The 14131-nt window shown below is 40.7% G+C and overlaps 1 protein-coding gene across 5 annotated transcripts in view; it reads right to left on the bottom strand.

Annotated features, from left to right (window-relative positions):
- Nucleotides 1-13792, bottom strand: part of ATP8A1 (ATPase phospholipid transporting 8A1) — a 102455-nt gene extending 88663 nt beyond the window's left edge. For 3 of the 5 annotated variants that reach the window (XM_054632549.2, XM_077177576.1, XM_077177577.1), the window contains exons 1-5: nucleotides 13545-13791; nucleotides 5700-5814; nucleotides 4406-4505; nucleotides 3613-3711; nucleotides 544-589 (exon numbers count right to left, since the gene is read on the bottom strand). In XM_054632549.2, coding sequence (XP_054488524.1) covers nucleotides 544-589; nucleotides 3613-3711; nucleotides 4406-4505; nucleotides 5700-5814; nucleotides 13545-13593 — 409 coding nt within the window. In that variant the 5' untranslated portion in view covers nucleotides 13594-13791. Of the gene's footprint in view, nucleotides 1-543; nucleotides 590-3612; nucleotides 3712-4405; nucleotides 4506-5699; nucleotides 5815-13544 lie in introns of all 5 variants that reach the window. The other 2 variants (XM_054632551.2, XM_054632548.2) reach the window with 2 other exon arrangements.
- Between the last annotated feature and the right edge of the window lie 339 nt (nucleotides 13793-14131).

Here is a 14131-nt window from a genome sequence, read left to right as displayed (position 1 = left end):
TATTAAAAAAATGACATGCCAATATTTTGGTTAGGGTACACTGGCTAAGTATCTCATAATTTCTAATCAAACTGGTACATTGATTTAATTAAAAAACCCCAACAAATCAAACCCAAAATAACTCCATTAGTGTTTATCCACAGTTTTGAAGCAGCATAGAAAGACAATTCTATTTTTTTGACGCTTCCTTTCTATTGCTGGCTGAAAAAAAATTATAATTAAAAGTCTGCATTTCTGAGTACAAATATAATGTAGGTCCATTAAATATAAGGTGATTACAATCTTCTAACAGTGACAGCATCACCTGTGCTAAATGAATAAATGCTCAAGTTTCTTAGGAACCTCACAACCTTAATCTAGAACATATTCTATTTTGTAGGGATATCATCACTGCAAATTATTAGTTCAACTGTTTACCTTAGAAATTTTGAAGTACTCTGCACATGTGATTTCCCACTCAGTTATGTCAGCAGTTTGGGTTGTATTACTACCATGTGCAAAAATTCAACAACCCCCCTAAAAAAGGTTAAAAAAATTTCTTACCTTGAGTTTGTTTCTTGTTCACCGCATTATCAGCTTTATGTCTTTTCTAAATTAAAAAATGCAGTGGTTAAAGACTTTTGTTGATAAGATAAAGCTTTCATACTTCTAATAAAAAACCCATCTATTAGCCCCTCCTACTCATCTATTCACTAAACCACATTAGTATTTAAGCAGGACTATTATTTACTTGCATAGTTATGCAGGAAAGTCACATCCAGTTCCAGGCTAATTGTACTGTACTAAAATATCCTTTCATGTGGGCAATCTCTATCTGGACAAGTTCCTTACATAAGGAACTGGTGCATTTCAAAGCTGTAACTTTGCCCTCTCCTGGAACTGGGAGATGACTCTACCACAGCAAAGATCATGGAACAATTCTTCATCTGAGGGTCTCATACAGACATCTGAAGTCAGGCAATGACTGTGTAAACATAATGACTCCACTTCCACAAAGCTGCCTGCAGACTTCAACAACAGTAACAGACAAACAAACAAAAAATCAACGGCACACCCCCCAAAGAGGCAATGATGCCCCTCAGTTTTAATATAGCTGTGAGACATCTTTTGACAGTAATCTTTTGATACAGCTACTAACAGCCAGCATTTTCAAGGTATGACCAAACTCAGACACAAAAAGCTTAGCAGAGTACTAGTTTAAAGACACTATTTAGGATTCATGAACTTAAGTTTTTCCTGAGTAGGAACACATTTTATAAAATTAATTTAAGTAGAATTAACTGGTTTAGGTACACTTTTTAAACAGATGTTCAGAATTCATGCCTTTGTGATACAAACAAAATCAGAAGCAATCTTGTAAAATGGAAGAAAAACAGGTCAGGATACTTGAGTGATTTATTGCCAATAAAATGTTGATTTGACTCTGAGCTAGCAGCTCTTAAAAGGTCACCTTGTAACTTTGCAAAATTGAAATATTATTTTTCCTAGATTTTCACAGATAACCAGCAGATTCTCCTTTCAAAAAGATGGCTGAATGTACAGATAAATAACCTTTGATCAAAGGGAAAGCCTAACTTGACCATAGCAGATGTCTATTTGCCCACAGGGTGAATCTCCTCCATTTTGAAAAGGTGAATATCCAGGGCTTTCTGAGGTGTGACAGGTGAAAATTATTGGAACCAGCTGACAATCCAACACTGCATGTCACAAATCCTGCTAGCACCTTTGAAACATATATGGAAAACATATGCTGTGTATGAATAGTATCTTCTGCTAACATCTTTTTCTTCTTGGTATTTCATTCCGGAAAGAGAAACATTTGGTTCTTGGGCTAAAAGTATTATTTTGACAAGTGTATTTGTTATTATCAGCATACAAGGTTCCCATCCAAAAGCTTTAATATTAGATGAAGATCACCATTCATGGAGATCCTAGATATTTCACTGTGTAAAAAAACTGAGACATAATGAAAATTAATGGTTTAGGGAAAACAGTTTGAATATTTTACTATGCAGAAAGTGGTCAGCTTTCTCAGCAAGAAAATGGTACAGCTGTGTTGGTTTTAGGTATCTCAGCATTTGGTAATGAGAACTTTATTTAGCTGGTATAAGCAAAACCCACTATACCTGATCCCTGTCTTTCTCCCCTGCCACACCAAACTGTACACTTCAAGTTACAAAGAGCAAATGGTAGAAATAAATAACAAAAGAAAAGCAACTGGATGAGATAATTTTAAAAAGGACACTTTGTACAGTAGCAGCAGCTTCAGTTTTATATTTGCCTAGACACTGACAGATGGTGTAAGTCTGTAAGCATTAACAGCAGAATGGTTAAAAATATCTAGAAGAACATGAATTGATTTTATGGCTTTTTTTAAAGGGGTTTTGTTTATGTAAAGAGAAAGCAACAAAGGCATTTAAGGAGAACCTGACTGTAAGGCAGAAAAAACTAGAAATGCCAAATAGAAGAAAAATATTTAATGTAAACCTCATTGTGTCTTGCAGGACCCCTTAACTCTGTGATCCAGGAGCTTCATACAACCTAAGGAGCCAATATCTTGCCTACCATCCATTCACAGAGGTAACTGAGGAGAAAACCAATCAATAAAGGCAACATAGGACCAAGCACTCTCCATCCCAAACCTCCTTTGCAGCTCAACACTCTTCCCCTTGGTCATGTTTCTGCATATACATTGTAATTCTGCTCAAATACAATAAATCTGGAGCTCCCAGGCAGCTTACTATTTGTGTGCAAGGAAAGACTACACTACCTGCAACCCTTTCCAAAACTCAAAGAGAAGAGCCCACAAACAGGAACACTACTCCTCTAGGGGACAAGACACTTCTTGACATATCATGACATATCTAATGTCTTGTCCTCCTAACATACCTGCAGAACTAAAATAAAACAAAAGCAGATAAAGAAATTCTTAGTATATAGAGTTATTTGGTAAATGTTAAGATTACTTTAATTCCTTACATACAAAAGACATCAATTAAAAGACTATTTTAAGCAAGTTAGAGAGATGGGTTTCTATCATATAGTTTTAGTGAAGAGAGGGCAAGAAGGTACACAGAAAACCCCAACATCTTTTGTATGAAGTGAAACAGAGACTGAAATTCCTTTCTTTCCCTCAAAATAAAATCAATCTGAATGGATGCTTCTGTGTTGACAATGTCTCACCTCTTTTAAAGTTTTCTTTCAATGCAAGAAGAAAGCAAAACAACCACTACCACAGACAGTGACTAGAAAGAGCCTAGGAAAGCCTAGCATAGGTGCCTAACAAGGACCAATTCTATGTCTGTTCCTGGCCATCAGGAGTCAGCAGATCACACTTAGCACCCAGAAAATTATAACATTTAGGAAATGCAAACAGTTAATTGCACTGGACTGGAGCAACAGGAAAAAAACTAAAAAGGTCTATTCCCCATTTGTTTAAAAAAACCATGAATAGTCACAACAGTGAAACGAAAGATTTTATGCAAGGGACATTAGAAATAGAGGGGTGCATCAAATGCTTGGATGTGGATTTGACAACCAGGAAACATTTTTGTAATATTATAAATGAAAAACATGATTGCTATTTACAAAATATTGCTATTAAATACTTACAATATCCTCTATTATCTCCTTCACTGCAGCTACAGCTAAAATAAATAAGAGAGGAACCAATGTTGTGTAGCGTCCTGTTGGTGATACATCAGGTATTTGCTATTAAAAAAAGGAGAAAAAATTTTTTGCATTGCTGGTTGAAAACATTTTTAATACAAGAAACAGTACTTTCTGTGCAAATAAAGACATGTGAATTCACTTTTTAGACTCAGTGTTTATTATTTCCAAGAGAGCTTCATAGTCTTCAGAAGCAGCTGATACAATATAAGAACATCTGCACTTTAAGCAGTACAGTGTTCAATGGTACTATTTCCAAAGGTTTTAGTGTTTGCAGAATATTCACCTTCCTTTTCTGTTTCAAATTGAATTAAAATAGGCATTTATAAAATATAAGTAAACTTTCCAATTTAGATTTTTGTTCATATAGCTCAGTATGTTTTTAGACATTACCCTTTAGAAGAAATGCCAACTACAGGTAACAGTTTTCTGTATATGCCAGATATTTTTAAATGGAATTTTCTTCTCACAAGTCTTTTTGACCCAACAGAATTTCAGCTATACTTAACCTGTTTTACAGAAAAATATTTGTGTGCATTTTATTATCTTCAGGGAGCAAGAAAGCCACAAACCCAAGCATTTTATTAAAGATATGTCTACATGATACAGCTGTTTTGATAGGCCAGCTAGATTGAAAAGAACAGTACAGCAATCTCACGTATCTCAGTATCTCTGTCTATAATATAAATGATCTCTTAACAAGTTTAAAACATTAGAATCCTATTGTTGATCTTACCTGAAGCAATGCAATAAAAAGAAAAAATGCATTAGCAGCTCTTCTGAACTGGGAATAAAGGAACCTTGGCAGGAATGTGATTATGTTGTACTTTGCAGTGCTGAGAGGAAGAGACAAAAACACATGCTATTATTACAGAGTAAAAACCTCTTCAAATGTATTCTTTCCCTTTTAGTTATAGAAGTTTTCAAACAAAATGGTTTGCTTTTTGATTCTAAACTGATAAATACTGGATATTAAGTGTGCTTTTGCTAGCCTGGAAGAAGAGAATAAAAGTTATCCTAGCAAAACAATCTCTGCTAAGCCATCCTCATAAAATGTTTGAGCTCCCATCTCTCTGTCAGCCTTTTACATCTGTTTAAGAACAGACCACCACCCTCTACAGTTCTAAAACAATATATATAAAAACAATCGTGCTAAAAACTTTTAAACAAAAGGCCTGTAACAATATTTTAACTTATTTTGAAGTCAGTCATATTTACTTTGACCTTGCATAAAACTGTCAACATAAGGGGGGAATGAATGTATCCTGCAAAAGCCCTCTACTCTGTAACCAAGCAAAAGACAAAAGGAGAAGTTTTATACACCAAGAAATAGCATCTAAAGTTTCTCAAGGTCATGGAAAATCCCCCTCCCCCCGCCATTATTCTCAATATCTACAAAATTTCTGCACATTTTCAAAGCTACCTTCAGAAAACACACCTACCTGGGACAGAGGTATCTTTGCTGTTCATTTGCTTTGAATTTTAACAACAGAAGTAAGGATGTTATCAGATCTAAACACACATTACTTACGAGTATTTACTGTATGACTTAAAATTCATCAAAAGCAAACAAAAAACTGTCAACAAAGTCCCTAAAGCCTGAAACTGAAAACTAGTCTCACAGGCAACCACAGCATCTTTGTAACTGGCTGACTGAAAAAGCCAAGCGCTTCCAAAGCACAAACAATGCTGTGCTCAAGTACAGTACAACTCCATCAGCATTCAGCTGCCAGGAATAGGTTCAAAGATGAACTCAACTGAAACCTGAAGAACAAATCCATCCTCTAGGATGGATACCACATTGATGGTACAGCTGTAAACCAGCTGTATCTTCCCCATTCAATTCTTAAAAATTCCAGGAGGTCAGGTTTGTAACTGAAACAGCTTACTTGTCTCCTCATCTCACTTCATTCCTCCCTCCAGTGTCTAAGACTGTCATTGGTGGCCAGGAGAAATGACAGAAGTAGAATTAATGAAACCTTTTCAATTTTGCTATTCAGCATGCAATGCTCTGGTGTTTTGGTTAATACCTGACATGATTATTGCAGAATTTGGTTAGCTGGGGCTGATTGATGAATATAGTTCTCACTTCCTCTTGATCAGCTAGGGAAGTTTTCTCTGAAACATCCTCTGTCTTCTCATAGCCTGTAAAAACACAGCATGATTTTCCATATAAATAGATTTACTTACACAAGATTCAAAGCACTTCATGAGACAAAAGGGACATTTATTGTGGATGTGAACTCAATGTATTTGCATTTCTCACACGTAATGACCCCTGAAAAAACAAAAAAGTTGTTTTTATAGATTCAAGACGCTCATTAAAAACCTACACTTCCCACAGACCATCCTTACCTTGCAAAGATCACTGAGAGTGGCATAACTGTGAGACCTGCCAGCTCCCTCTGCATTTGTTATTGAATCTTATTAGATTCATGGACTCTTGTATTGCAAGTTTGTTTAACTGTTCCCTAAACTGATCATTCTCCACCAAGGTAAGTCTTTTTTGTTTTGGACTTTCTAACTGGCATCAGGAACCTGGGGTTCCTGAAAGCTGATCTTATCAGTAGAGACCAAAGGGGAGAAGACACTGTTTACTGCATCCTATTCTGTCTTTTGTTTCCAGGTTCCCTGTGGCATGTAGACTAGAGGCACCACTCTTCTCAGTCATCATCTTCCTGCTGTTACATCTGAAGGAGAACAAGAATGGCATCTATAAGGCACTCACCAGGTTAAACCCCAGGTAGGCTGTGACTTTGCCACATAAATCGATCTCTCTGTACTCCTCTACAGCCACCTGTTGCTGCTTTGACCTCTTGTAGGTTCACCTTTTTATGTGAGCTTTGTCAGGGACTCCTTGCTAATTGACAGAATGGTCTGGTTTGGAAGGAACCTTAGAGATCATGTAGTTCCAACCCTCCTGTCATGGGCAGGGAACCTTCCAGTCAATCAGAACCTTCCCTCAGAACACCATCCAGCCTGGTCTTGAACACTTCCAGGGATAGGGAGTCTGCAACCTCTCCAGGCAACTTGTTCAATGCCTTACCATGCTTATAGTAAAGATCTTCTTCCTAATACCTAATCTAAACCTACCCTCCTTAAGGTCATTCCTCCTTGCCCTATCAATAAATGTCCTTGTTAAAAGTTCCTCTATAACCTTCTTGCAGGCCTCCTTTAGACACTGGAAGGCTGCTAGAAAGTCTCCTCTGAGTCTTCTCTTCTTCAGTCTGAACTCTCTCAGCCTGTCTTCGTACACGTGTTCCAGCCCTGTGATTAACTTAGTGGCCCTCCTCTGGACTTGGTTCAATAGATCCATGTCTTTCTTATGCTGGGGGCCCCAGAACTGGATTCAGTACTCCAGGTGGGGTCTCACAAGAGCAGAGAAGATGGGCAGAAGCACCCATCTGCCCATCGAGATGCTGACACCTGCACCTGCTGGTCACGCCTCTTTTGATGCAGCCCAGGATGTGGTTGGCTGTCAGGGTTCCAAATGCACATTGTCAAATCCTGTGAAGCCTCTTGTCCACCAATACCATCAAGTCCTTCTCCTCAGGGCTGCTGTCAGTCCATACACAGCCTGTATTTGTGCTTGGGATTGCCCCGACCCAGGTGCAGGACCTCGCACTTGGCCTCATTGAACTTCATGAGGTTCACACAGGCCACCTCTAAAGACTGTCAAGGTGCCTCTGGATGACATCCCTTCCTCCAGCACATCACACAGCTTGGCATTGTTAGCAGACTTGCTGAGGGGTCACTCAATCTCACTGTCCAAATCCCTGACAAAACGTGAAAAAAGATCAGTCCCATACTGACCCCTAAGGAATGCAAGTTGTCACTGCTTTCCACTGAGCTGTTGACTGCTATTCTTGGAATGCAACCATTCAGCCATTTCTTTATCCACTGGGTGGTCCATTCATCAAATCATGTGTCTCTAGAAACAGGGATATTGTGGGGGACAGTGTAAAATGCTTTGCTTCATCCAGTCCTTCTGCCACCTTGGCTTGATTTTGTGCTCATTGTGATGGACCAATCTTGAGCTGGAAGGATGTGATCATTGGAAACCAAGGCCATTAAGCTGGTTAATCTTAACTGGTTGGTCTTGTTGCTTAATGAGATTCCTTCACTTGGTCCAGATTTTCTTTGTGACACTAGCCAGAGAAGTGGCATCAGTATATTCTTCATTTTGTGTGTGCTTAACTTGAAATAGTTTTATTAGACTCACTGACATTCCCAGCACCTGCCTCCACTAGCCAGTGAAAGTTGAGCTTTCTGTATATTGTTCTATGGACTATAAGGAATCTTGTGCCAGCCTGCATCCCAACTTTCATCTGTAAAAGGGGACACCAATGTATTCTTCCCTCCCAAGGGTTTTCACCAATGTTTTGTCAACCAGTCAGCCACTACACTGCTGACAACAGGCCCAAGCAATCTTCAGGCTGGAGCTTGTAAAGTACCAGCAGGTATAGCATAAATCAATCACCATAAAGTTTTAACATGCTACCAATAATGTCTGTATATAGTTGCTTGTTAAATATACACTGTTCATTCTATATGAGAATGAGAAAAAGACACTGAAAACCCCTATAATGCAACTGAATACACCAGAATGTATAGCATGTCAAGGATTATTAGGGCTGTACATGAAAACTTAATGTTTATTTCTAGCCTGTTCTATAAATGCATGCAGACATGTTAGGCAAAACCCAAGCCATTATCCAGTCCACTGGCCCAGTACACTGCCTCTTACCTATTCAAAATACATTTCAGACACTACTTTGCAAGGTCAAGTCTCCACATATTGAGAAAAGGCTCAGCAGAAACTTTTTATTTCATCCCATTTCCTACTCATAAATCACAGACTCCATTATGATACAGGAACCCCCTACTACTACATTCACCCTCTGCAATTTCTCTATTTCCTTCCTTGCCCAATGAAAGGCACACACATTCAAACATCAGTATTTATCTCAAGAAGTCTCTTCAGAGGAAGGACCCAGCCTAACAGACTTAAGAGGTGCCAACAAAATACTCCAGGAACCACACAAGCTTATTTGGCAGCCTAACCCAGAAAAAGCCCATAACATCTTCAATAACAACAAATTGCAAATAAGTAACCATGAAACAAACAAACAGCCCTCAAACCAATTACAGCTCCTTTCAACAACAGCACCCATTGAAGACCAAATTTTGATTCCAATAATAAATTTGGAAGAAGCATCTCTCTTTAAACAGTATTTGCAGGGACTCCTCCTAAACCAGTCTTGATTAAAAAGTTTCTATATTAGTAAAACAACAACAGTAAATTCCATACCCCTAATTTTTCCTTTAGGTAAGGTAGTTTAAGACATTCAGCTTTCATTCCTTGAGACAGTTTCATTTTCACTACAAATTTGTAATGTTACATACACATATACTACAGTATGGAAATAAAGGGAAGGAAAGAAAACCCTCAACCAAATTGCCAAAAGGATTTTAATACACCCCTCTTCATCATAAAAAAAAATTCTTTTTTATTCTCTAAGTAGAGCTTTCAAAACCTTTGAAAGCTGATGCTGTAGCCAAGAACCTCTTATACACCTAAGTGCTGTGGTTTAACCTGGCAGGCAGCTAAACACCACATAGTCACTCACTTGCCTACCCCAAGTGCTGAGGCAGAGAATCAGAAAAAAAGGTAAAACTCCTGAGCTGAGATAAAAACGGCTCAATAGGACACAAAAAGAAGGGGAAATAATGATAAAAGAACTTACAAAACAAGTAATGCACAATTGCTCACCAACTACTGACCAATGTCCATCCAGTCCCTGAGCAGCAGGCTGCCAGGCCCCTGCCAACTCTCCCTGGTTTTGCTGTTCAGCATAATACCAACAGGTCTGAGATATCCCTTTGGTCAGCTGGGAGGCAGCTGCTCTGGCTGTGTCCCCTCCTTAACCTTCTGAACTCCCAGCCTCCTCCCTAGCAGGGCAGTATGAGATGTTGACAAGTCCTTGATTTAGTGTAAGTGCTGCTCAGAAACAGTTGAAAAATCAGTGTGTTATCAACATTATTCTCAGCCTAAATCCAAAACACAGCATTGTATCTGCTGCTAGGAAGAAAACTAAGTCCCAGCCAATGCCAGAATAGTCTGTTTGCTAGCTCATATTTTTGAAGCATGCGGCACAGTTCAAAGATGGAATCACTATGAAAAAAGGAAGTGTCTTCAGAATTATTTGTTGCAAAGCCATGACAGAGTTTCAGTGACAGAATAGGCACTGGGAACCTGACCCATCAGTCTGTTCTTCCGAGGATTCAGAGCACAGAAGGAAATTTAAATTACCTACTTGAACCTGCTGGTACCACTGAGATGCCCAAACCTGTCTAGAACTAAACCAAGATTTTTCCCTGTTGTGAAACACTGGAATCAAAACACACTTGGCACAAATAACCCTCAGACACAAGTAACTATAATGATCACTACATCTGGTAAAATGTTATATAGTCCTAAAGACCATAAGCAGAAATACCTAAGGATACATCAGGCACTACAAAAACTGATAGTCTGCTGAAGACAATCTGATGACCACTACAGAATTTCAAAATACATTCTTCATGTGAAAGACATCTCATCTTACCCCAGTTCAGCTTTACCTAGATTTTGTACAAGAACACCAACAAGAACTAGTTATTACCTACTAGTTTTGGTAGGCAGGATCATGGCATCTCAACTCTCTATCCTTTCTCTATGACCTAATATAGTTCACTGAACTCCACCAACACACAGAAGAAAATTATTAATGCTTCAATCTTCAGAGAACCCTAATAAGACTTGAGAAGAACAATTCCACTTTCCCAGAACCTCTCAAAGGAAATAGAATTACTTGAATGATCCAATTTCATATTATTTAATAGATGCATATATTAACTGTGAAGCTATATATAGCTGAAATAACCACAGTTAGTTACTGTATTTAATAAAGCTTTATGTAGGCCACACTACTAAAAAATTCCCCTTGTGTTTTGCAATTGCAGAATGACACCAATTTCCTATATTTGTTTAAGAGGGCCAGATCTTCTGTGCCTTGAGAGAGACTTAATTGATACACATACCACTTCAGAATGGTAAGCAGCACCTATTTCTTGCAACAGGATAACAGACACAAAAACCTATTAAAACATGGTTAAACCTACTAAACCTATTAAAACATGCTTGGTTATCCTTCATCAGCCATGAAGAATTTGCAGAGGTTTGGAAGAACGGCACAAAATCAGTAGTTCCTTTTTGCTCAAATTCTTTTCTCTATGCAGGTAACATGTTGGCTTACAGACCCTAAAACACCTACAATTTTTATTTTTCAATAATTTACAGAGTGTAGTGTCAATTCTTCTGTGTGACTGTTGACCACTTCTTGGGAATGCTACATATGCACATCCTTCTGACAGTTCTGATTCAGTTTGTTTCATCTGAGCACAACATTTGATTTTTTCTAATAACATTATCACTTTCTCTTCATGTGAGAGAGAGCTTAGTTCTTTCTGAGATGGTGTTCAAGGCAGTCCAGCCCAGTAATGTAATTCATGATCCATGGAAAAGGTCTCTGAAGCAGGAATTAGTTGCTGCAGTGACAGGAGAGAAAAGGGAGATTTTAGGCCCAAAGATACAGTACAAAAATTCTAGAGTAAGGCAAGTAATCCTGTCTGTCAGACCCCCACAAGTCTTAGGTTAAGGAATGGTCCACACCATGAGAGAAGTCATGGAAGCTGTTGTTTGTGATTACAGTATTACCAGTGTTCCAAGAACAGAGAGGGACCCTGCCAGCAACAACTCTGCACTGGGGTAAGACTTTGGCAGAGTTCTCTGAAAGAAGCTTTATCATCACTTGGCATAGTGCTTATCTAAGAGACTTGGGCTGTAGCCAGAACTAGGGTTTGACAGTTCCTTTATGTCCCTGTCAAATACACAGCAGAGTGTTTTAGAAAACACTCTGTTTTAGAAAAAAAAAAGAAAAAAGTTCTCTGTTTTAGAAAAAAAAAAAAGAAAAAAGTTCTCTGTTTTAGAAAATAGTAGCATTTATAAAGAGTGTTTAGAAATGGCAACTATGTAGTCTAAATGTATGGCATAACTGGACTTGGAATCACTCATCTCAAAAAGAAAAAAAGAGACTAACTGATGCTGGTTTCACTGTGAATTATATCTAAACAAAGACTAACTATAGATCAAATTAATTAGTAAGTGTCACATTAATATAAGCCTAAGAAAATTTTTTGAGTAGTACTATATATATAGTAAAGTACAGTATGAGTCATAGAGAATCAACTCAACTGGTATAATGAAAAAACTATCATGGCATTTTGCAAAAGTTAAGTTTCTTAAAAGATGCTTTATACCTACTGTCAGTCCTAAAGAAAGTAGTTTTGGTAAGCTTCTTAAACCCAGTATTTAACTGCTTCACAGTCATTCAACCTTGAAAAATAAACCAGACTTTTTCTTTTTTTCCTTTTATTGTAATTGTAAATCTTAGATAGCCAGTTACCTTTAGGGAACACCACATTTATTCCATTAATAACCATTAAGAGTTCTGGAATTAGGTAATTTTAAAGAGAGCATCAATTTTCCCAATTTATTTATGCAATGCTCAGCTTGCAGTGAAAACCAATTGTCTGGAACAAGGGTAAGTGAAAAGGAATTGAAATTAAGCACTGAAAAATTGGACGTTTAACTAGTCTCATTATGTGCATCTACTAATCACTGTGAGTATACAGGACTGCTGCTCTGGTTGTAAACACATTTCAGAAGTGTTCCTGAAAGGATGCACTTTCTCCCTTTCTTCTTAGAAAGATGCATCCTTCTATTTCTTTGCCACTAACATTTCCTAGGCAGAGGCAGAGCTAGACCTCCTACAAACCTACTTTTGGTGGAGGAAGGCATAAACATGGTAAAACTGGGAAAGAACATCAATCCAACAGCCCACTTCTAATCTATGATTCTTTGTGCTTTTCCTTGCACAAAAGTTAAATAAAATATTCTTTGTTTGGAAGAAGGAAGAAAGATACAGGGAGGAAGTTTCTGCCTACCTATACCAAACAAAGCACAACAAAACAAACAAACAAAAAAAATCAACTAGATATATGGTTTAAGCAAGGAAACTTTCAGACAAGGGGATAAATCCAGCATAACTGCCTCAATACTTCTTATGCCATTACCGGGACATTGTTATTGTTACCTACAGCAACCAAAAATCACAGCCAGCCCCAACATACCGCTGCTTTGGTATTCAAATGTTACTTTTGCATAAAATAGACCTTATAGTAATGTAATTCCACAGGAACGATTCTTTTCACAAAGCAGCTGCTGACACGTTACCTGAGGTTAAACAAATCCACTTAGGCACGAGACTTCAGCGCTGTCCGAAGCTTCCTGGCACAAGCCGAGTATCAGAAACGCTTATTTCTGATGGTCAGCGCACACGTACATGTCACACACAAAAGAGGGATTCCGGCTTATTCCCGGGCCGAGGACCCCAGGCCCTGAGCCCCCGCTGCCGCTCGGGGCCGGCGGGCCGGGCAGCCGCACACCCCGGGGAAAACGAAACCACCGCTGCCATCGCTGAGGGGCAAAATGCTGCGAGGGGCTCACCGGATATTGACAACCATAAATACGAGGCCTCCCCGAGAACACCGGCACCGCTCACGCCCCAGGCTGGGGTCTCTGCCGCCGCAGCCCCACCGGGGGCGCACGGCACGACCGGAGACGGGGGTGAGGAGCGCGGCGGCGGCGCGACACCGGCTCCCACCGCCCCCTCCCGGCCAGGCGGCGCAGACCCCGCCGCGGCTCCGCGCCGGAACGCCGGCCGGGCTCCCCCGTCGCTCCCTGCCGGCGCGGAGAGGCGGGCGGCTCTTACCCTCTGCGCGGGAGCGGATCTCGGACACCGTTTTCTGCACCGTCGGCATCGCCGGGGTGGTGGCGCGGCCGCCTCCCTCCAGCGGCGCGCCCTGCACCTGCCGCCCGCCGGAGCGCGCCCTGCGCCGCTGCGAGGCCCGGGGTGAGGGCGGCGGGTCCCGACGGCGGCGGCTCCTCCAGCAGCCCGAGGCGGCGGCTCCGGCAACCCGAGGCAGCGCCTCTCTCCGGCTGCGCCCGTCCCCGCTGGCGCCGCCGCTGCTCACTGACAGCCGCGGCGCCCGCGCTCCGCACTCGCCGGCCCCCTCCGGAACCTACCAACTCCGCCCTCCCCCCGCGCCTCCCTGTCCCCAGCCGTCCCGCCGCTATCTCCTTCTCCCCCGGGCTCGGGCTTGTCAGGTCACCGCGGCTAACCGGGCAGCAGCACTACGGCGGTGTGTGTCCCGCCTCTGGAGCGAGCAAAGGGCTTCCGATGTGGCCCCCACCCCGTGATGCGGGGGGAATGGAACGCGCCGAGCCCTGGGCCGCTGCCCGGCGCTGGGGGCGGGCGGGGGAAGCCCCAGGCAAGGTCGCCCGGTGTCTCCGGCAGCC

Source organism: Agelaius phoeniceus, chromosome 4 (genome assembly GCF_051311805.1).
Source record: "Agelaius phoeniceus isolate bAgePho1 chromosome 4, bAgePho1.hap1, whole genome shotgun sequence".
NCBI classification, from domain to species: domain Eukaryota; kingdom Metazoa; phylum Chordata; class Aves; order Passeriformes; family Icteridae; genus Agelaius; species Agelaius phoeniceus.
Note: the sequence above shows the minus strand (reverse complement) of the source record. Positions and strands in the feature narration are given on the sequence as shown.